This window comes from Lontra canadensis, unplaced genomic scaffold (genome assembly GCF_010015895.1).
Source record: "Lontra canadensis isolate GAN:19392208 unplaced genomic scaffold, GSC_riverotter_1.0 scaffold36, whole genome shotgun sequence".
Lineage (NCBI taxonomy): Eukaryota > Metazoa > Chordata > Mammalia > Carnivora > Mustelidae > Lontra > Lontra canadensis.
Window position 1 is genome coordinate 10197779 of NW_022631030.1, and position 24117 is coordinate 10221895.

The 24117-nt window shown below is 42.4% G+C and overlaps 1 protein-coding gene across 2 annotated transcripts in view; it reads right to left on the bottom strand.

Moving 5' to 3' along the window:
- CDON (cell adhesion associated, oncogene regulated) overlaps positions 1-24117 on the bottom strand; it is a 95745-nt gene that overhangs the window by 24343 nt on the left and 47285 nt on the right. For both annotated transcript variants that reach the window (XM_032868867.1, XM_032868868.1), the window contains exons 8-15: positions 21973-22323; positions 15050-15339; positions 13350-13524; positions 11186-11314; positions 7703-7906; positions 5689-5870; positions 5014-5119; positions 205-327 (exon numbers count right to left, since the gene is read on the bottom strand). In XM_032868867.1, the coding sequence (XP_032724758.1) occupies positions 205-327; positions 5014-5119; positions 5689-5870; positions 7703-7906; positions 11186-11314; positions 13350-13524; positions 15050-15339; positions 21973-22323 (1560 nt within the window). The remainder of the gene's footprint in view (positions 1-204; positions 328-5013; positions 5120-5688; positions 5871-7702; positions 7907-11185; positions 11315-13349; positions 13525-15049; positions 15340-21972; positions 22324-24117) is intronic.

Here is a 24117-nt window from a genome sequence, read left to right on the forward strand (position 1 = left end):
CAATGCTTAAGTAAACTAATGAGAGAAGTGCTTTAGCCAATATATTCTATTTTCTGTTGGGATGGTCTTAATACCTACACCTAGGGAACGGTCCAAAGCAGACGCTTCCTTAGGTAAACACATCAAGAGTCAGAAGGAATAATGCAGAGTTTGGAATTCCAGCATCATCCAGGGACAAAGCTCGAGCTCTCATTCCTCTCCTACCTTTAGTTTCGCAGATCATCACGTTACTAAACTCGCTTTCTCCCCCTTCGTTGAAGCACTGCATTTTAATATCATAGGAGGTTTCTGGTTGCAGATGGCCAATCATGTGCCACTGCTTTGAACCTAGAAAGAAAAAATATAAAAGAAGTTATACGTATCGTACGACCTGCAAGGTGATCTCAAAACAAGGCCGGAATAGCATGTATCACTGTAGAGTCAGTCTGTGCAATGAAAACCATCTTAATAGATGTATTTTAGTAATACTCCCCAGATAAACAGCATTTTTTTATGGGCCATGAAACAAAGGACAAGAGGTAGACTGAATTCAAGCCATACCTGTGCGTTGGTACTAATACTCTGCTTTGTTATAAATAGTTAATGGTGAGTCTTTCATAAAATACATGTTGGCTTTATACATAGGTGAAGGAAAAACAAAAACTCTCAAGTCCTCTGATGCCCCATGTTAGCCTAGCGAGTCAATCTACTCTGTCCACCAGACAGGAATACTGTACACGAGATCCACAAATGGTACCTTATCCAGGACAAGTGACCATTTATTTACAAGACAGGTCTTAGAGAAACTCTCCATCCCACTGGACTGAATGTGACACGAACAGACAGCTCAGCATGTGCCTGAATAAATGGTTGAGAATCATCAAAAGCAAAATCTACAAGGGGAACCTATGGGTTCCTGTTCCCACTATTTCTCTTCTTTTGCGTCAGGGTCACCAAGCCACATAATACCTCCAACAGAATGATTTTGTTATCCACAGCACACGGCCGGTGTTTCATCTAGAAACATTCTTCAACTGAGCACTCCTGAATGCCTCGCTCTCCATGTTCACTCCCATGGGCATGTGACGAACATTAATAAACAGGGACACTTCTGCCAGATTCAGTGAACTCTTCAGGCACCTTTAACCCCTCTTAGAAAATACCTCTTCAAGCTGTTTCCACAGTTCACTCAACTATACCACCTACTGATTCAAGACTTAATTGAAGGGGGAGGAAAAACAAAACCAAACCAAGCATCCAAGTATAAATCTACTTGGCTGATAGGACCAAGAGCACTAGGTTCCTTTTTAATTCAACACAGACAAAAATACTCCAAACCGGAAACACAACCCCTTTTGCAGGTCACCATCACAAAATCCCTCTTTCATAAAGACCCACAGTTTACATGAAGAGAATCTGCTTGTTCTAGGACCAAGGGACTCTGAAAGGCTTGAGAAGTAAGGAATTCTATGCCCCCTTTATAAGTGTAAAGAGGATCCTACAATAAACTTGACTCAAAACCTTGACTCAAAGACTGGAATAGATCTACTTTGAAATTCCACAAACTTTCTCAAAGACTTCTATTTTTTCTCTGTCCTTGGGTCCTTTCTTGCCCAGCCCTACCCTCACCTAACTATAAACATTCTCCCGAATAATTTCCACCCCAGATTTGAAGTTTTCCCTTCAAAGCCCTAGGCAAAAAGGAATTAAACTACACCTCTGATATGTTACAAATGAGAGAAAATTGTTAAAAGAACACAAATCTTGTTAGATCAGGATTCCACTGTTAGGGTAATTCTTCGAATGGCTAAATGACAGAAATCACTAGTAGAGACAAAGAGTCTTTACTGATCTTTGATGAATAAGACAGCTAAGTGTATTATCAGGTTGAAAGTCAACCAACCAGCATTACGTGTGCTTAAACGGGTAATTTTTTTCTCAAAGGATATTTTAGAAAAGGTGAGAAACCAAAGCAACAGGCTTAGAGATTAGGATGCCTGCCTGATGCTTTCATTTATTTGAAACTCAACTTTGTAAGACACAAATATTCATCACAAAGGCACTGTCTGCCAGAAACATTTACAGTTTATCCCAATGTGGAACTTAATTCAGAAGATAGGATAACTTAATATCATTGCTCTTAGTGGATTCTTTAACACTGTAATTGAATTTCAGACTTTTTCCCCAAAAGCTTAAACAATTCTGAGTCAATACAGAGAAGTAATCTAAAACTTTACTTTAAAGAGAACATTACGTGCAAAGGGTAAATACTTTTGTTCCTTGGTTTGGGAGAACAGCCCAATAGTTTAAAACTACCACAAAAAGAATTTCAAATGCATAAACTTGAAAATAGGGAATAAGCAAATTACACAGCACAGTGAAGCCCACTTAAATATCTAACTGCTTCGTCTACTAAGTTTATAAACAAGTTTTCTGTGAACCAGAAGGCAAAACTCGTATTTGCAGACACTACTAGTGGATATAGAAGCTCCCATAAAGTAATTTCCCAGTTCCACACACTATGTTCACACCCCACAAGCTCGCAAAAGTTCAAAGATTTAACTAGAGAGTATCCTTTAAAAACTGGTGACTGGTGGATATTTCCCTCCTGGTGGAACCAGGAGAGGTAGGGAAAAGAGAGACATGGAGAAAGAGAAAGAGAGAGAGACAGAGGGAGTTTTCCCTTTACTTACATTTACCTTGTTTAGAACTATTTAGCAAATGTTTAACCTCTGCCGAAAGAGTTTAAAAAAGAAAGTCTGACAGCCCCACATTCCTAACCCAGCTAAACTAAAATGAAGACCTCACTAGGACTCATATCTCAAATAGTGACTAACAACTCTTAACCATTTCTTCTTCTTGGATAGCCTTTCTAGAAAGTGAAGAGTGTAGGGGCGCCTGGGTGGCTCAGTGGGTTAAGCTGCTGCCTTCGGCTCAGGTCATGATCTCAGGGTCCTGGGATCGAGTCCCGCATCGGGCTCTCTGCTCAGCAGGGGGCCTGCTTCCTTCTCTCTCTCTCTCTCTCTCTCTCTCTGCCTGCCTCTCTGTCTACTTGTGATCTCTCTCTGTCAAATAAATAAATAAAATCTTTAAAAAAAAAAAAAAAAAAAGTGAAGAGTGTATGGAAAAGTGCCCCTAACTGAACAGTTTGTTGAAGTTCATGAACTGAACGTACCCGTGCTACCAATACCTAGGTCAAGAAAGGAAACGGTACTGGCACCCTACCCCGCATGCTGCTTCTGGTCACTTCTCCCTCAGGACAGCAACTATCCTAACTTCACAGAATAGGTTGGCCACTGACAAGTCTCTTACCTCATTTCCTCAATTCTTCATGTTTAAACAAGATTTTAGAAACTGATTTGCTTCCTACTTTTCCAGATGAAGAGAAATAATCACTCTTTGATTCAAAAAATATTTACTGAGCACCTACTATGTACCAGGTATTAAAACTCAGATGATAACCTTTTACTACTTTACAAAAGACACTCCACCGGATAAACATTAAAAGGAATGCCACAATATTTAAAGAAGCCTGATAGAGCATATTTAAACTGACTTATTATAAGGCTACTGCTACCAAAAACGATAGGCAGTATTCGATGTCAAGAAGTCACATGAAAATAACCTTGGCCTAGGGCTGTTTTCTCACATGACCCATTTGGGATGTTAGCAAATCAGAGTCAGAATCTTGGGAGTGCAAAAAAAACCCTCTGAAGAAGACTTCTTCCCAAAACAAGAACCCCTTCCAAGACACCACTGAGAAATAAGCAACCAGCTTCTACTGAACAGCTCCAACATTAGGGAGTTTCTTATTTTGTTAAAAATGCTGCACAGAGGGGTCTTCCTTATGCTACTTCCTGTTGGCTGCCCTTCCCCCAACTGGGAGAGCTTCTCCTCCGCTTAACAATCAGTCAGGATGTGAAGACAGCTGTCATGTTAGTTGTTTATCACCCCATTTCCAGCCTCATCATCCCCAGACATTCCCTTGTTCTTTCTGGACTCCAATTGTTCCTTCATTCGATAAATCCTGAACACCGCACCATTGTAGGGGCTGGGAATAGAACATGGGAAGCAAAGGCTCCTTGCCTACAGAGAGGCTAAGATTTAGTGAGGGAGACAAACTAAGTAAATAACTTCATATATCCACACACACACAGACACACCCACTCCTTACACAGCAACCATGATGACATCTACGACAGAACCATAAAGGCCACAGTTAGAAATTACACCCAAGGTATCTCACATACAGAGGCGGGTGTTATCTGAGGAAATGACATTGAACCACACAACAGAAAAGTGCAGTGACCTAAATAAGACACTGGAAGAGGAGCACAGGAAGTAGCAGGAATTGCCACGTGTCATCGTTCCGAGGCAAGACAGGTCTTGGTGCACACAAGGAAACTCAGAAGGCCAGTGTGTCACAGAAGAAACATGGTGGGGGGAGGGAGGGTGAGGAAAGGGTGCACAAGACTGGCGGCGGGTGTAGACAGTGGCCAGCAGACCATCTGCAGCCTTCAGACCACATGCAAAGTTCTGGATCAGATTTTAAGTGCAGGGGAAAGGCAGTTTTGGCACCCTTCACTGTCTCGGCTGGTTTTTACTCTACGTATACTCCAATTTCTCAGCATCTCTAAAAGTGGATTACATGCTCAAGATGCACTTGTTCTAGTACAGACTTCAGTGGAACTGGGACTGAGACCTATTTTTTAAAATACAGTAGCAGTTGCAAGTGACCTTTATACCCGGGTTACCATTCATTTAAATAAAACAGAAAACAGAATTCTTTTTCAGATGAACTGCTGACAAATGGTATCTCCCCCATACTTCGGTAATTGTTTCTATGACCAAAATGTAAGCTACTGCATATATTAAATTGGAAAGACGGTCTTTCTTTGGGAAGAAGTCAAAGTAATAGTGGACATAACAGTTCATGCTTTCTCTACCTTAACCTGGGATGATGGTTCTCATAATATTTAGAAACCCCCTCCATCCAAGCTCTTTACTGGGACTCCAGCTTGTCGAGGGACTTACCTTCTACCACATCCCTCTTGTAATCACTGTCATTATCACTATCTGTCGGCCGGTAGTAGATATAAAATCCTTGAATGGGAGTATTATTGTTACTTGATGGAATATACTAAAAAAAGAGAAGCAAAGACTTGTAAGGACAAAAATAAATGTAACTTTCAGAGCCATGAAGATTCCTTTATCTGTGTGGTGATCTTTTTCTAGCTTCATTTTGCAAACATCCTTTACGGCCATTTTGAAGTTAATTCAAAGGTAGTCAAAGGTATTAAGTGCATTTAGTTTTTCTGTTGGGCTGAGCAAAAATAAAGTAGTATATTTCACAAGGTTCAGAAGCAGAAAGGGACATTTGGTTCAGAAGAAACAGATCCTGAAAGGATAATTAAGTTAACACTTGGATGAGAGCTGAAGAGACAAGTTTATTTTTAGCCCTGCCCCTCTTACCCACATGTGCTTTCAGACAAGTATCTGTGCCCTTCAATTTTCCCCGACTTAAAAGTTAAAAACATTTGCTATTCATAATATCATGTCACCAGAAAAGTAAATCGATCGTTAACATGGCCAAATACTTAAAAGTTAAAAACATTTTACTAATCACAATACCAGGTGATGAGACCATTAAGTCGATCGTCAACGTGGCCAAACGAGAACGTGTCTCGATAGAGAAGACGTCCCACTCACCGTCCACTTCAGCATGATCTGGGTATCGCTGACAGCTTCGGTATATGCGATGTGAGGCCCTGTGATCGGACGGTTAGAAAAACGATTGGGGAACCCAGCCACCTGATAAGGACGAGACGCCGAACTCCGGAAACTCTCGCCATAATGGTTGATGGCAATGACCCTAAACTTGTATGTTGAACCTTTTGAGGGAGGAAAAAAAAAAAAAAAAAACCCAGTTTTTAATAAATGGCCATACGACAGCTGAAGGTATGACAGTCAGAACAAGACAACTGCACTCAAGTCTCCATGTTAACAAACACGTCCTCTGAAGCCTATACGGTAAACTGATTCCAACCCGCCTGCCAGCTTCTGTCGGCCAGTAGCGTGTGTTTATGATGACCCAGATTCCAAGAGCTTAGGAGGAGTGACCAGGAGACAATGCCACGGAAGAGGAATGACGTCTGTCACAGAAGGGGCGTGTAGAGAACGGGAAAGAGCACGTTTACTCTCTTTACCGTTATGTTCTAAAGTCATAACCATCAAATACAGTATTAGTTGAAGTATCTGTGCTCAAAACTAGGGTCTTTTCCCTTTGAAAGAAACCACCGAAGCGAAGTTTAACAGGGCAAATACGCTTCGGAAGGGGCACTGTGTGGGTGACAGCAGATGTCACTCTGATTGCAACAAGAATAGGATAAGAAGCAGCAGATTTAAAAAAAAAAAAAAAAGAAAGAATCAGGAGCGGATTTAAACTACAACAGAAGGCATTTATTTGCATTACATATTAAGTACTTAAAAAAAGAAAAACTCTAAGGACTGTGAGCTTCTGAAGCTCTGCATCTAAAGAATAGAGACTCCTCCAGCGTGTTTCCTGACAGCACAGACATAACCTGGGCTTCCGAAGATGGTGCTTTCTGCCTAAAAAGTGCTATTGAGTCTCACCCTCATTTAAAACTTGTCACCTTCTCCCAACGATACCTACAGTCCCCTAGGCTCATGTTACCTGTTCAGACAAACACAGGCATTTGCTGCTAAGTCCATCTAAAAGTCCATAAACAAAATGGTCATGAAACCTAACAGATACAAGCCACGCAAATCATCTGTGATGACAGCTTTTCTCTCATGCGGTTTAACTACACGCAAGCAGCCTCAAGATAGTGGGGCGACGGTGGGGGAGTGGGCTCCTTCTGCTGAAATGAGACTTACAGAGCAAAGAAGACTTAGGTGTTCTCTCGTTTCCATAGCCTAAGCGCTAAGTATAACTAGGCTGAGGTTCATCATTAGAGCAAACAATTTTAGTCAAATAATAAGCAATTTTCCTCTTAAAACATGTAATCATAGCAAAACACCTACACACACATACACAATGACATCGCAATGCTCTTTCTAAGTTACTGACAGTTAAAGGTATCCAAAACCCAGACAAAAATTATAAGTAAATTATAATATACAGTAGATAGAGAATTATTAAAAAACTGAGTTTTTGAAGAATTTCTAATGATACTGGAAAATGCCTGTGATATAGGGAAAATGGGGTCACAAAACAGTATTTATGGCATGATCCTGGCATGATTTATGGTATGATTAAAAAACAAAAAAGGCTACAAAAAATATACCAAAGTGTAAACATAGCTTATCTCTGGATGGGTAGGTTTCCGGTGACTTATTCTCTTCTCTCTAGTTTCTTTCCTTTCAAATTTTCACAGAATAGGTTCCCATTACTTTAACAACTAGAGGAATACAAAATCATTACAAATAGGCATCTAAAGTCAGCACAGGGCGCCTAGGTGGCTCAGTCAGTTGAGCATCTGCCTTCACCTCAGGTGCGGATCCCGGGATCCCGGGATCGAGTCCCACACCGGGCTCCCTGCTCCTCGGGGAGTCTGCTTCTCCCTCGGCCCCTCCCCTCACTCATTCTCTCAAACTCTCTGGCTCTCGTGCTCTCTTTCTCAAATAAATAAATAAAATGTTAAAAATAATAATAATGAAGTCAGCACAGATGGCAAAAAAGGAAATGTTTGAGTATTACTACCTGGCTCTAAGCTACGAACTTCCACAGAAAGTTTGGAAGGAGGGATATCTTCAGCGGCCACCAGCCAATCACTGGTCCTCATCCGTTTGTATTCGACCTTGAAGGCAGTGATTGGAGAACCCCCGTTGGCCCGAGGAATCCAAGTGACGTAGACAGAGGTCTCCGATGCCGTGGAGATGGTAGGCCGGTCAGGTGCCTCTGGAACTAAACACGGAAACATCCATTCCAATAACCCACGGTGTCAGAGACAAGAATAACTCAAATAAACTGAAAGGGATAAATTCCTAAGCAACATTTTATTAAAGGTTCATCACCAAACTTATTAGCAGAGTTAGTAACATCATCATAACTATCTTCCCGCCCTCTGTTAAAAGCTAACAGGCAACGAAATGGCCAAAAACAGGAAATAAAAGGAAGGAAAAGCAAGATATATAAACTTGAGAATTAGCTCTAAAAAACTGAAAGTAAATGGTAATGAGAATAGTGACCATGCTACTTTGGATTCAGAGCTAAACAGTGTATAAGTAATTATTACTCGGTGCCTCATGTCTGATTGCGCTTATAATTTACAGTAAATGTTTAAAATTAGTTATGATTTTATTTAAATGTTTTTCTTAATCCACCCAAACTATAAACACATTCAGCAGATGATCTACAGATTATTAGATAAGTCACTAAGGGAGCCCTGCTGTCTAGCCTGTGCCACATTCCTTAAGCAAGACCACTCTGTCTCAACATCTCTCTAGCTCCAACACAAATACATAAGAAAGAACACAACGACGTTGCCCACGGTACCTGTATGGAGAAAATGGCAGCATTTAAAAAACAAACTGCATACTGGATAAAAAGAGGAAAATACTCAAAGCAGGCAACTTTTGAGTGATACTTACTGTATTCCTTTCAAGTTAGAAAGCAATGGAAACAGAATGAATAGAACTGTTAGTGAATCTCTTTTTTGGTCCTAGATAACCAACAACTTCCGTCAACTGATTCCCAGAAGGTTAAAACTCATCCAAGGACAAAAAGCACAGATTGAACAGAAGAAGATTATTAGGGAAAAGAATCTCTACATAGGAGAATCATCAAGATCTAAAAGAAAAAGCATGTGACATGAACCAGAGACAAGTTGGAGTTTGGAGGCGCCTGGGTGGCTCAGCGGGTTAAAGCCTCTGCCTTCGGCTCAGGTCATGATCTCAGGGTCCTGGGATCGAGCCCCACATTGGGCTCTCTGCTCAGCAGGGTGCCTGCTCCCCGCCCCCCGCCTACTTGTGATCTCTGTGAAATAAATAAATAAAATCTTAAAAAAAAAAAAATCGGAATGTGAAGAGCAGCGACAGTAAAAAATGCATGACCTCCAAGAGCCCCAGTTTCCTAAGTTGCAAAACCGACCGGCTATCTTCCTCATAGGGTTGTTCGGAAGATTCAAGAAATCATTTCTTATGGCTATCTCTGCCCGGATAACTCCAAACTTGGGACTTCTGGAACTCATTCCATAATCTGCACCTAAAAATCTTGATTACCCACCTTGGTAAATGGTTCTTGGCCACCCCAGCGCAGGGTCACCTCATTTCTCCCTTTCATTCAATATGGATTCAATTCCCTTTGTCTGTCACCTGTGTCCTTCTGGACACAGTGACCCTCTGTCACTCCGCCCATTATTTCTCTAGCTTCATCTTTGGCTGTTCCCCCTGTCCCCCTCCTTAAAGTCCTTTAGAGTTCTTCACAGCTTTCAGGGAAAGACTGACATTCTAAGTACGTTCTACAAGGTACCCGCCTGCCTCCCCGACGGTGGCGTCACTCTCCATGGCAACCAGTCAAACCAAATCAGTTCTCTAACCTCCCCATCTCTAAATGGAATACAACATGTCCACCGTTCATCTCTTTCCCTAGAACTTCTTTTCCTGTTCCTTCATCCATCCTTGTCTTCATAATGGTCTTGTCTTCGAGGCTTAGCGGAGGGAGCCTCTCTTACCACCACCGGCCTCCTTCACATACTCTTGTGATCGCATCAACACCGAGTGTAGACTCTCAGGCATAATGAATCAAAGTCATTATTATGGGTTCCCTTGTCTATATTACCCCCTATTTGGTTACTGACTTCTTGTCGATGTCACCCTCTATGCTGTAAACGCCCCCTGAAGGAAGACTGACTTTACTTTCACTGCGACAGCATTTGGTCCGCATCTACCTGAGTGTGTTACACAAATCAGACGGTCTTTGTTTTTCAGAGGGCAGCTTTACTCAGATAAAGCTGATGGCTGAGTCAGCAATCTGCTTCAGGTTGCTGAACAGCTCCTCGGAGGTGAAAGGACTCAAGCAGGAGAGGCTCATGATACTGAAGAAGCAGAGAGGTTCAGAAAGTGTTCAAATGTCATGACTCGCTTTTGTCTGAGACCAATTCATGACAGACTATACAAATAGGGAAGAGAAGCCTCAACATTCTCAGAGCTCAGCAACGGAACATGAAGCCCTTCCTCGATGCCCTGCTAACACCTATTAACACAGTCACAGAAAGTACATTATGTTGTGATTGCAGAATTGGTAAGTGTGAAATTTAAATACTAAAAAGATGTCTTTTGAAAACTGTATTACTATGACATCTAAGAACCACTCATTGGAGGGGGCGGGGGGCACACCTGGGTGACTCAATTGGTCTAGCATCCAAGTCTTGGTTTCAACTCAGGTCATGATCTCAGGGTCGTGAGAGCAAGCCCCGCATTGGGCTCTGAGCTCAGCAGAGAGCCTGCTTGTCCCTCGCTCTCCTGCTCTGCCCCTCCCCCCAATAAATAAATAAATCTTTAAAAAATTAAAAATTAATGATCCCGGCGTCCTGGGATCGAGTCCCACATCGGGCTCCTTGCTCGGCAGGGACCCTGCTTCTCCCTCTGCTTCTGCCTGCCTCTCTGTCTGCCTGTGCTCGCTTACTCTCTCTCCCTCTGTCTCTGACAAAATAAAAAAAAAAATAAATAAAAAAAAAAAATTAAAAATTAAAAAATTAAAAATAAAACCATACAATTGGCAAGATAGAGCAATAAAACGGAGTGTGACACTGACAAAATACAGCAATAAAACAGTATGGAATGTAATCGTTTGCTTAAAAAAAACCTAAATCTTTCTATAGGTACCACCATACATTTTGATAAGTCACCAAAAAAAAAAAAAGAGAGTGAGAGAGATCAGACTTTCAAAGTATAAATTTGGTTTCTTTGCCAAAGAGAAAGCAGAAAAGTCCTTTTTATGAGTTATATAACCTTAGTACCAGAACATTTTGAATCTGAGTGTATTACCTTAAATACCAATCATGACAGTGAGTCACCAAGATCTGAGTATAGGGCATTAAAAAAATGGTTGAAGTAGGACCTGGAAGAGGTTATAATCCAAATGACAAACACTCTTTCCCACTCCAATCCCCAAATAATTTGAAACATGTCAGGTCCACCAGTAAACAAACAAAATCAATAAAATGAAGATTCTCCACTTTACCTCCACTATGCCTAGAGGAATCTGTAAGGACCACTCCGAAGTTGTCCACAGCCTCTGAAACAACGGGGCGCCGAGGGACGCCCATGGGGGGTAAGGACGCCTGCGTGTTTTTCGATGAGGTTGTTTTCTCTAGAAAAGTTAGAAGACATATACTCATCTACTGCAACATAAACTTCTGTGTATATGTAAAGTAAGAAAAGATATTATAAAAAAAACTCAACTAGTATACAGATATTAGAGCTTCTCTGTTACAGGGTCTAAATTTCAGACCTACATTGTAAATACTTAGCTAATCTGAGGAATCGAACTTGAAAATTATGTTGTCTTTTTCTAATAGCCTTTTTAAGGGAAAACTAAAAAGGTGTCTTTCTTCATCAGGCAGACTTTCATTTATACACAGAATAAACACCACAAAGTGAAAAAAGCCAAATAAGTAGAGTAAAGGCTTTCAAACTATTCATGCGTTTTTCTTCTACCTATTTCTTAATTCCAAAGCATAAAATTCATGCTTAAAGAGCTTCTGTCTCTTTATGGGAAAATTATTATGTTGAGTTTGAAAATTCCAAGAGGCAAAAAATGAAAATGGGTGATTATTATAAAACCGAAATATCTGCTTATTATTCAGTATTTATAATAGGTCAGATTCTATAAACAACTGTGGGCTGATTATGAAAATTAACTCAAAATAGAATTCAAGTAAGAAATACTCATTCTTTTTCTAGCTAGACTCGGTCATTAGTATGAAAGGGTCTTTTCCAAAAGCCAATAAATAAATTTCTTCTCGATCATACCTCCTTTTATTTTCTACTTTAGACGAAAATATTCTTCTGCCCTGTTCCCCGCTCCACTCACTGGTCTTTTTGTCCATTGATGACCAAGCCATAATGGCGTCTTGTCAATCAAGCTTACCCTCAACAAGCTAACCCACAAAAAGGACATCCTTTCTTTGCACTCCTCCAGCATCTTCTAAGTCCTTTACTTGTCATATTTTGGCCTCTTTGCTGACACCCTGTGCCCTCCTCCAGTCTATCCTTACCCTACAGCCAGAGTCCCCTGTTGAAACATATGGCAGACAGTGTCACAACTCAGCTCAAACCTTCCAGTGCTTCTAGCTCACTCAGAGTCAAAGTCAATGTCTTTGCAGGGGCGACAAAGCACCATGTGGCTTGGCCCCTCTGTCATCTCCCTGAGCTTTCTCCCCTAGAGCCTCCTCATTTTGCCTCTGTCACAGGGCCCCCCTCAGTGTTTCTAGGGTACCTCAAGCGCACCCCGCCCTGGGGTCTCTGCACTTGCTACTCTCTCAGCTGGGATGTTCTCTCCCCAGATAACCATGTGGCCTTCCCACTGCACCCTGGACCTTCTGCTCCCCTGCTGAATGCCCGCTGAGGACTTCCCTGGCCACCTCGCTTAAATTGTGACAACTGCTACCACACCCACTTCCTATATCCATCCCCTAACTTACGTCTCTTATGGCATTCACCACTTCCTAATGTACTTATAACTTAGGTGTAAGTCTCTCCCAGCTAGAACGTGAGCTCCATGAGGGCAAGGAGTTTTGTCGATTCTGTTTACAGCCCGGCACACAGAAGGCATTCAGTAAACATTAGCACAACTGAAATCCTGCCCTGTAGTTGCTATTTATTTATGTCTTACCCTCCTTAACAAAGGAGAAGCCCCGTTAGGATGGATCTTGTCTTGAGCATCTTTGTTTTCCCTACATCACCTACACTAATGCCTTACCTATCATAAACACTGAGAAATATTTGTTGAACACTGGATGGGATGGCATAATACAACATGCATGGCCCCAAAAGGTACGATCATCAAATTATTTAGGGAATTTATATATAAGAATCTCGGGGCGCCGGGGTGGCTCAGTGGGTTAAGCCTCTGCCTTCGGCTCAGGTCATGATCTCAGGGTCCTGGGATCGAGTCCCGTATCGGGCTCCTTGCTCAGCAGGGAGCCTGCTTCCTTCCCCCTCATTCTCTGCCTGTCTTTCTGCCTACTTGTGATCTCTCTCTCTCTCTCTCTCTGTCAAATAAATAAATAAATAAATCTTTAAAAAAAAAAAAAAAAAGAATCTCTATGACCCAAAAGGACACTTAACTAATAAAGTGACATCCGGCCGGCCAGCTCATTCCTCCTAAGGAAGGTGATACTCACCTTTGCTCGTGCGGAAGGTGAGCATGGCGGGCTGGCCTTCACCCGCTGCGCTTCTTGCAACCATCAAAACTTCATAGAGACTAGAGGGCTCCAGTTCTGTTAGATGGAGCTCATTTTCACTTCCTGGGACTCGAACTGTGTGCCAGCTTCCCACCAGGCCAACACCATCATCTAGCTACTCAAGAGAAAATAAGCCGTTAAAAAGAAGGAGATTCGGGGAGGAAAAACCTTCCATTCAAATTGGAGAAAATCTTCAGTTTCACATGGATTTTGGTATGGAATATCCCCCTTGCAAGCAAAAGAGACATAATACTTCTTCATGCTAATAAATAGAAGGAGACATGTAGCGACAACTTAGGAATTCTTAGGAATAAAAAGACTCTTGATTCTGCTACTTACCACTAACTTATAGCCTCAAGCAAGTTATCTGATCTCCCAGAATTTGTTTCCTTTACTCATGAAGGAAAAAATAATCCTTTCTTATTGCGCTAATAGGAGCATAGAATAAGTATATAATAATCTGTATTAATGATAATATATAATAAATTAGAATATGTATGCACATATGAATTCTGCAATTATCCATTATCCAGGTCCAGCATTTTTCCTATTTCGACACGTTCCACATGTATTGGAGGAAATAAATTTTAAAAAGATCTAATCTGCTGTGTCTTACTTAATGGAACCAGGAAATGACACTGGAGGGAAATTTTTGCATGGGCAAGAATCTCAATAAAAGTTTCTTTACCTGGAATTCTCAGGTTAGAAACAGTGAATAAACTTTCAAATATCACCATGTTCATTTTTCCAGATATTAAATGGGTACCAAAATGGCTTGGACAAAGAAAGGTATTTTAACTAGGAGGGCATCTTTGGTTCATTTACTAGTCAGTCTCATTAAACAGAGGAGATTTTCTTGGGACGCCTGGGTGGCTCAGTTGGTTAAGCTGCTGCCTGTGGCTCAGGTCATGATCCCAGGGTCCTGGGATCGAGTCCCACATCGGGCTCCTTGCTCAGCAGGGAGCCTGCTTCTCTCTCTGCCTCTTCCTGATGCTCCCCCTGCTTGTGTTCTCCCTCTCTCTCTCTGACAAATAAATAAATAAATAAAATCTTTTAAAAAAAATAGAGGAGATTTTCTCATTTTGCTTTAATAGAAGCCTCTGGAAGGATAAGCACTGAAAAATCAACTGAGAGGATCAAGGTTCACCCAAATAAATCACCAAACAACATCACATTCTAATACAACGAAGAAGGATAATCTGAAGTAAACATAACCATCAGAAATTATGCCAGAGGACTTTGTTCAGGGTTTCTAATAAGAAACTGCTTTATTTGCTAAATAAACTGTATTTTACTAACTCAGAAAATATCTCTGTATTTTACTATCTCTTTACTATCTTTAAAGAGCGGTTTCTAGAGCTTTGCACCCAAGGGGTTAAAATGCTTGATAAAAAAAACATCAAGAAGTCACTGGGTTCTTAGAATTCCTATTTTGGGGGAAATTATGCATCCTTCATTCTTACTGCTTTTGTAAGACTGGTAAATCCAGCATGACCACTGAGACAGTTTTCCCAGACTCGGTCCTAGAACACCCCTGTTCTGTTTCCTGCAGCTCCATAAAAGTCAAAGAAAATAAGCACATGTTCCACACACAACGTTAAGGCATGTGAAGAGAAAGCTGACAAATGAGAAGAGATTACCTTTCGATACTTCACAAAATAGGCATTGATGGGCAGTCCGCCATCCTTCCCGGCCCTCCAGACCAGGTGGTACGTATCAGCTGTGTAGGTCTGCGGAGGGCTCAGAATGATGGGGGCATCTGGGACGGCGGCTCCACTGGCATTTTTCTCTGGTGCTGAGTCCACTGCCCTGGGGTGCTCCTTCACTGGAAAGGAGCTCAACGATCCAGCTTCTGAACCATCTCTTTTATCATTCCGAAAGGGACCCGAAGCTGTGACCGGTCCTGCTTTTGTATTTGTTTCAAAAGGAACTGCAGAGGATGGGAGGAAGAGAGAAGAGAAAGCTTAAGGAAATTCATTTTTTTTTTAAAGATTTTATTTATGTATTTGACGGAGAGAGAGATCACAAGCAGGCAGAGCAGCAGGCATAGAGAGAGGGGGAAGCAGGCTCCCTGCTGAGCAGAGAGCCCAATGTGGGGCTCGAGCCCAGGATGCTGGGATCATCACCTGAGCTGAAGGCAGAGGCTTTAACCCACTGAGCCACCCAGGCACCCCAGGAAATTCATTATTTCAGGGCCTTCTACACAGCCATCTAATTGGCCACACAGATAAAGACAATCTGAGCCCAAGAACTAAAAAGAAGGAGCATCTCAATTTGTAATTCATGGAAACAGCTAACCTCCGGGAGCAACCTCTTACTGCAAAATCAATTTCACGATGCCGCAGTTGAGTGATCTGAAGGACGTTATTCTTTCTTGCTCTATGCTAGTATTCCCTTTTACAACAATTTGCTAGGTTAACCTCGGAAGATTTTAAGTTGGAGAATACAGAGCATTAACTCCAGTTGGTAATGAAGCAATGCACTCCCTTGGGGACAAGGTGAACTAAATAGTACGGAAAGAGTCAAGAGTGAGGCTATGACCTACTGGGCAGTCAAGAGTGAGGCTATGACCTACTGGGCAGAGGGTCTCCAAAGACAGCCCTCAGCATTCACACCCTCTGGTGGTCCCCTCCCTGCTGAATGGGGGCTGAGCCTAGGATGGGCTTTGACCAATGAAGGCAGAAGTAAGACTGTGCTCTTTCAGCCTTGAGTCTTAAGAAGGCCTGGCACTTCTACTCTTGTGTTGCCACATCCAGACAGCCAAGCTAGCCCCGCAGAGAGACTACAGGGGCACGGGGGGAATGGAGGGAAGGAAGGGGAGGCAGCTGGGGATTTCAGCCTTCACAAAAGCGCCACATGTGGGAGTGAAGCCACTTAGGTTGTTCCAGCCCCAGGTGCCATCGCTACATCCGGTCAACCCACAGAAACGTAAGAGATAACAGAGGGGCTGCTGGAGGGGGCACCTGGGTGGCTCCGTTGATTAAGTGTCCAACTCTTGGTTTCGGCTCAAGTCACGATCTCAGGGTCTTGAGATGGAGCTCTGCCTTGGGAAGTCAGTGGGAAGTCAGCTCCTCTCCCTCTGCCCCTCCCCCTACGAACGCTCGCTGGCTCCCTCTCTCTCCGTCTCTCTCAAATAAATAAATCCATCTTAAAACATAAATAAATAAAGGGGCTACTGGAGAGCTAAAATACTTACCCTACACAAGCAAAACAGTTTATATTCAACAAGAGGGGAGAAATGAAACAAGACTAGCAAAGATCGAAGAAGAGTTTACTTATTTCCAAAGCAAGCCCTTTCTGGATAGAATCAAAGGTCGGCTTAAGAAACTGCCACTCCAGTAAATAAAATAAAGAAACAAACAAAAAACTGCCAATCTAAAGAAAAATAAAACAAGCCAACAGTCTTAATACGACTAAAAGCATCTACAACATCCAGAGAAGGGAAAAATACTTTTATTTGCACTGAAAAAATAAATAAGTTGCATTTATCACTCCCCCCAAAATTTACTGAGCACATACTATGTGCCAAGCATTGTGCTAAACTCTTAAGGAATATAATCTCATTAAATTCCCAAACAACATTCTTCAGTAGATAGTGCCACTCCTACTTTACAGATGAAGAAATGAAGGTTCTGGGAGATGGTGACAAGAGCTAGCAGAAGACTGTCAGCAGGGCGGCTGTCAAAAACGAGAAAGCAGTAGGAAAACAAGTATGCGGCCAGCACCATGAAACCCAAGTACTGACAGCTTGCTTTCTCTAAAGTGCTATTCGTACTGGCGACAAAAACATCTCCTATATTTGACCACTTGTGCAGAGGAAGGGAGCAGGGGAAACAATGTGAAAGGGTTTCTTTTGCACAATGAGGTCGGATTCCTGGTTTAGGAAAAAAAAAAAAAAAGGTGGGTGTGTTTTCAGGACAATCAGGGCAGTTCAGGAGAGAAGAAGCAAAAAACCCCCCCCCAAAACAAAACAAAACAAAACAAACCCCAAAATACAGCTAACAGTGTAGGGTCAGTTCTCAGTTTAAAAGAGAAAAGGTGTCCCAGACGCGTCCTCCATTAAAGAAAATAAAACGCCAGAGAGAAAATCATATAGGAGAAAACTAATTAAGTTCATGGAGACAAACTTCAAAATATTGCTTCTGGAGCTGCCCATGTTTACCTAGTGAGTCAGAACATGGGCTGGCTGGGAAGGGGGTGAGCTAGTGCTGTTGCTGTGGCCAGAGGGACTCGAGCAATGGGCGCTAACTCAGCTGGGGCTCAGGGTGGAGAGAATGGCTTTTATTTTTTTAATTTATTTTTATTTTGTTATTAAATTTTTTGTATTAACATATAACATATTATTTGTTTCAAAGGTACAAGTCTGTGATTCATCAGTCTTACACAATTCACAGCACTCACCATAGCATGTACCCTCCCCAGTGTCCATCACCCAGCCACCTGATCCCTCCCACCCCTCCTCCCCTCCAGCAGCCCTCAGTTGGTTTCCTGAGACTCAGAGTCTCTTATGGTTTGTCTCCCTCTCTGGTTTCATCCTGTTTCATTTTTCCCTCCCTCCCTCTATGACCTGCTGTCTTTTTTCTCAAATTCATCATATCCGTGAGATCACATGGTAATTGTCTTTCTCTGATTGACTTATTTTGCTTAGCATAATACCCTCTAGTTCTATCCACATCTTAGCAAATGGCAAGATTTTGGGGGGTTTGATGGCTGCATAGTATTCCACTGTATATATATACCATATCTCCTTCATCCATTCATCTGTTGATAGACATCTAGGTTCTTTCCATAGTTCAGCTACTGTGGACATTGCTGCTATAAACATTGGGGTACAGGTGCCCCTTCAGATCACTACCTTTTATCTTTGGGGCAAATACCCACTAGTCCCACCAGGGACATAGGGTAGCTCTATTTTCCACTTTTTGAGGAATCTCCATGCTCTTGTAGCAGAATGACCTTTTAATCATTAGCAGTTTCATGGATCCCCTGGGCTGGTTACCACTGGGAAATGGTATTCGGCTGGACAAGAGTTTAAAGACCACAGGCCTCAACTGATCCAGAGGCAGGAGACAAACTTGTGCTCCAGCCGGGGTCTAACCGTATGAAAGTCAAAATTCCACTTCTGCTCTTTAGGATGCAGTGAGACTTTATGTAGCTTTTATTAAGAAGGAGATCCAATTCCTTCCCCTCTACTATTTCCAATAATATAACTTGAATACTCATGAACTACTAGACACAATTTATAAGGGCTCAATGCTACTTTCAAAAGTTTTTTCACATACGTTACTTCAACTTATCTTCAAAACAACTCTGTGAGGGCACCCAGGTGGCTCAGTCCATTAAGCATCTGCCTGCGGCTCAGGTCGTGATCCCAGGGTCCTGGGATCGAGTCCCGTGTTGGGTTCCCTGCTCAGCAGGAAATCTGCTTCTCCTCTACCCCCTCTCCACTGCTTGTAATCTCTCTCTCTCACACACACTCTCTCAAATAAATAAATAAAATCTTAAAAAAAAAAAAGAAAACTGTGAAATGGTCAGATGAGACATCTTTTTTAAAGGTAGGACATTTTTTGAATTGGAAAAGATACTAATAAAAACACTGCTTTTAATGGCAATGAATTTAATGACTCTGAACTGAAACTAATTAAACAAGGAATATAACCAAATCTGTCAAAGCCCTTCCCACTGTGACCACTCACGCCAGCCACCCTCCCCGGACTGTCCCAGGCCAACTCCCACTGTAGTTCTGAGAGTTACAACCCACTCTATAAATATTTGTACACCCAACACCTCAAAACCCAAGGTCTCTGCTAAGAGAAAAGGGGGAGAAGGGGTAGTCATCTCTTTGACCTTGCTTACTCCCCTCTTCACAAAAAAAAAAAAAACAAAGTAAATAAGCTCTCAGTATGTTAGAATTTGATAAGGCTCAGACTCCTGTAAAGAGAAGTGGGTTGTTCTATATTGTGTGCTTTGATGAACTCACCTGGATCTTAAGAACTACAGAGCACGCAAAAAAGGAAATGCAAGGGCCACTTAGGTAGGATATCAGTGATGGGGTGACTTACTATACATGATAAGGGCATTTATCAAGACTTAAAATCCTCAGGAGTGGGGGGGGAGATCTTAAAGCTCTAGAAAGTTCTAGCCTAAACAAGTTAGCTTATGCATCTTCTAAGGGATTCAGATCTTTCATATTTAAAGCGAGGCAGTTAGACAAACTATCTAGTTCCATCAGCTACGACTATCCCGTCTACGCCTCCTGCTACCCTGTATTTACATGACACAATCACTCCATACAAGCAATGCCTGGGCTACACCTGTCTTAGAGCTAACAATTTTGAGTAGAGTCACTCTTATTTTTGCTTAGCAGAACAGATATGTACACACACACCTGCATCCATACACACACACATTTTTATAAATGTATACCTTTATGCAACACTCAACCACCTTCTTTGAAGATTCTTTTTTTTTTTTTTTAAAGATTTTATTTATTTATTTGAGAGAGAGGCAGTGAGAGAGAGCATGAGCGAGGATGAGGTCAGAGGGAGAAACGGACTCCCCATGGAGCTGGGAGCCCGATGCGGGACTCGATCCCGGGACTCCGGGATCATGACCTGAGCCGAAGGCAGTCGTCCAACCAACTGAGCCACCCAGGCGCCCTGCTTTGAAGATTCTTAAGATGACTAAATCAGTAACTATTCCTTCTACTCCTAACCACTACCTGGGGTAATTACCATGTACTATTCATTAGATAGCAATAATTATAACCTAATACTTAGCACTTGAAGGTTTTCTACTGCCAGACACCATTCTAAACACTTCGCACGTACAATTTCCTTCAATTCTCATGTCTACTTGATGGGGACGGCCTTTGCTATGTCTGTTACGCAGATGAGGAAATAAGCAGAAAGGAGTTCAAGGGTTTGTCCCAGGTCTCAAAGGTCCTAAGTGGCACAGCCAGGAAGCTAACTAACCCAGCGTACAGGCTTAACCCCCCCCATCACCTCCACCTCTGGCACGCACAGAGGGGCACAAGAGGATAATAGAAGTCCCTGGCCTTCCCCATTTCTCCCCACCTCCAGCTTCATCTGGAACTAGAGGCTCCCCATGTGCATGTGGATGGAAATACATGTGTACACATCCAACCTCTGTCTACTTCGCCTTCACTCCTGTGCAAAAGACTGCCGCCCTGTCCACTCTCCTGGCTTAACGGTCCCGGCCACTGGTGGTGTGGCCTGCACTCTGGAGGACAGGCCATGGAGAGAGAGCTGTGTGGAACCAGACTGTGAACTAATGAAAGCAAGGAATTCCAGAGCCCTGTCCTGCTGTACGCAGGGAGGAACATGGGTGCCAGGCTCTGGGTAAGCACAACCCCTTGACCCCGTGGACTCTTTGACATGTGGGATCTGAGGGCCCAGGCAGAAGAAGGCCACATGAAGCTCTCTAAAGCAGCAGCCCACGGCAGGGCCCTCAGCTCCAAAACTAAGGGCAGTACTCTGCCCCTTTCATGATAAGTAAGGGGACAGTCTCCACTCCACTGACCACCTGCGGGAGAAGGCTGTTCTAAGTACTCACTGACAGAAGGTTTGGATTTGAATTAACCTTAATAATATTGATACTCTATACACTAATTCCTCAAAAACTGTAAAAAGCCTTTAAGACATCCTCACCAAAAATCAGCAGAAGATCAAGAATGAATGTTATATACGCAGCCATAAAAACAAAAACAAAAACAAAACCCGAAATCTTGCCATTTGCAAGGATGTGGATGGAACAAGAGGGTATCATGCCAAGCAAAATAAGTCAATCAGAGAAAGACAGTTATCATATGATCTCACTGATAATGAGGAATTTGAGAAACAAGACAGAGGATCATAGTGGAAGAGAGGAAAAAGTGAAAGACGAAACCAGAGAGGGATACAAACCATAAGAGACTCTTAATCTCAGGAAACAGACTGAGGGTTGCTGGAGGGGAGGGGGATGGGAGGGATCAGGTGGCTCGGATGGTAGACATTGGGGTGGGTCTGTACTATGGTGAGAGTTGTGAATTGTGTAAGACTGATGAATCACAGACCTGTACCCCTGAAACAAATAATACACTATATGTTAATTTTTTTTAAAAAAGAATAAATGTTATACATTCCATTAGAAAGGTAACTCTGAGTAAGAGGTACTGTTTGATAGGACCACGATTCCACTTTCTCAGTGCTCGAGACTCTGGATACTGTACTTACCAAGGGCTCCCTTGAAAAAAATGTCTGCAATGACCATTTTCAGTAGCTTAGAAAACCAAAAGCATTAATCACACAAAGAGGTCATAACTAGGGCTTGCTCCCAAAGGAGAGCTGTCCACAGGACAACCACAGCCCTAACAAGAAAGATCAGAAAGGGAGATTAAGGTTCATCGGTTCATGTGAAGACCAAATACCAAAAACTACAGTTCTGTATTTCACTATCTAGGTGGTGGGGGCGGGGAGGACGATTGCTGGACTCATGAGAATAATATGCTTCAAAGCACTTTATCGCCTACCATCTGAGAAAAAGAATAAGAAAGGCCACTCACCCACTGAGAGGACCGCCTCTGACCGTGCGCTGCCATGTTCGTTGGTAGCTTCGCAGGTGTATTTCCCAGCATGCTCCTGGGTGACAGCCTGAATGTACAGGGAGCTCGCGCCAGCCCGGGACATGATGAAGTAGATCGGCTCCAGGTCAAAGCCCCCAGGTCGTAAGTGTGATTTCCGGGATTTGGATCTAAGCACTTGAGACGGATGGCTGGTTATCAACCCATGCCTGTCGTACCAACGCATGACCGGGACCGGCATTCCAGTGGCGTTGCAGGACAAAGTAACAAAGTCTCCGTCTACCACCTGCACACTGGCTGGTGATGTAATTATAACTGGCTTGAATCCGCTGCCTGTTAAAAAAGTAATTCACACACACACAAAGTAAGAACATCATTGTATTGGGGCACCTGGGATCGAGCCCCATATCAGGCTCTCTGCTCATTGGGGAGCCTGCTTCCTCCTCTCTCTGCCTACCTATGATCTCTCTCTCTGTCAAAAAAAAAAAAAAAAATCATTGTATCTACAATGCAAAAAAAAAATTAACTCATCTTACTGCATAAATGTTCTCAATGTTGTGCCCAAGTAGCAGTCTTCAATGCATCTTTATACATGTGTTTCTTCAACAATGTTTTTTTAACTGAATGTTAAATCAACATTAATGTTATAATCAACATATAACATTAGTTGCAGGTGCACAGCATCATGATTCGACACATATATATGCTTTGTGAAATGATCACCAAAGTAAATCGAGTTAACAATTCTCTAAGCAGTGTTTTACACGCAGAACAGTATGGAGAACATATTCATTCACAGAGATAACAGTTTCTGCACAGTCACATGCAAAGAGTGATACAGTAATGATAGTAAAAATTAAAACAAAGATAACTCGCTGCTTTTTAGTTCCCTTCTCAAATTTAGCAAGTAAAACTGCCCATAAAAAAGTAGAATTCTTGGGGCACCTGGGTGGCTCAGGTTAAGCATCTGCCTCCAGTTCAGGTCACAATCCCAGGGTGCTAGGATCGAGTCCCCGCATCGGGCTCCCTGCTCAGTGGGTTGCCTGCTTCTCCCTCTCTCTCTGCCGCTTCCCCCGATTGTGCTTTTCTCTCTCAAATAAAAACATTTTTTAAAAAAGTAGAATTCTTCATTGTAGGCTCCTAGACATCTCCTTCTTAGACTTGCTGTCTTATAGGAAAAAAGGAATGTATATAAAGGAATGTGTTGTGAGCTTTCCAACATGTAACCCATACACATCTGACCACTCTAAGTACAGAACAGGCAAAACCAAAACCTCAGGCTTTAAACATGAAAACAGTGCAAAGGAGCATAAAACAGAATAATACTCCTTCACAAAAACGTAGTTAATTCCTGGGTCAGGGGAGGGAGGATATCTGATTACAAAAATCCTGGGAGAGAAACCAGTTCTGTGTAAAAGTTGATGAACGTATTTCTTACCATATACATGAACAACACTTTTTTCCCAAACGACGGTGACACCAACTCTTTCCTTGTGGTCCTAGGTAGGTATTCATTCTCTGGATATTTTTTTTTTAAGATTGATTTATTTATTCTAGAGAGAGAGAGAGCAAGAGGGAGAAGCAGAGGGAGAGGGGAAGAGAAACTCAAGCAGACTCCGGGCTGAACACAGAGCCCGATGTGGGGCTCGATCTCATGTCCCACGAAATGACAACCTGAGCTGAAACCAAGAGTTCGGGTGCTTAACCGACTGTGCCACTCAGACACCCCTGGAGCTATTTTTAAGTGCACCTACAATGGAATATTAATTACAAATGGCATTTTCTCCAGCGCAGCCTTTTTTTCTTCCAGCCCTACTTCCTACATTTGACAAAACCATCAGTTGGTATAAATATATTTCTGAAATTTTTTTTTTAAGATTTTATTTATTTGACAGAGAGATCACAAGTAGGCAGAACAGTAGGCAGAGAGAGAGAGGGAAGCAGGCTCCCTGCTGAGCAGAGAGCCTGATGCGGGGCTCGATCCCAGGACCCTGAGATCATGACCAGAGCCGAAGGCAGAGGCTTAACCCACTGAGCCACCCAAGCGCCCCACATTTCTGAATTTTTGCCAATCTAGTCAGTGTAACAGCTTGCCTCACTGGACATAACCTACATCTCCCTGAGTAC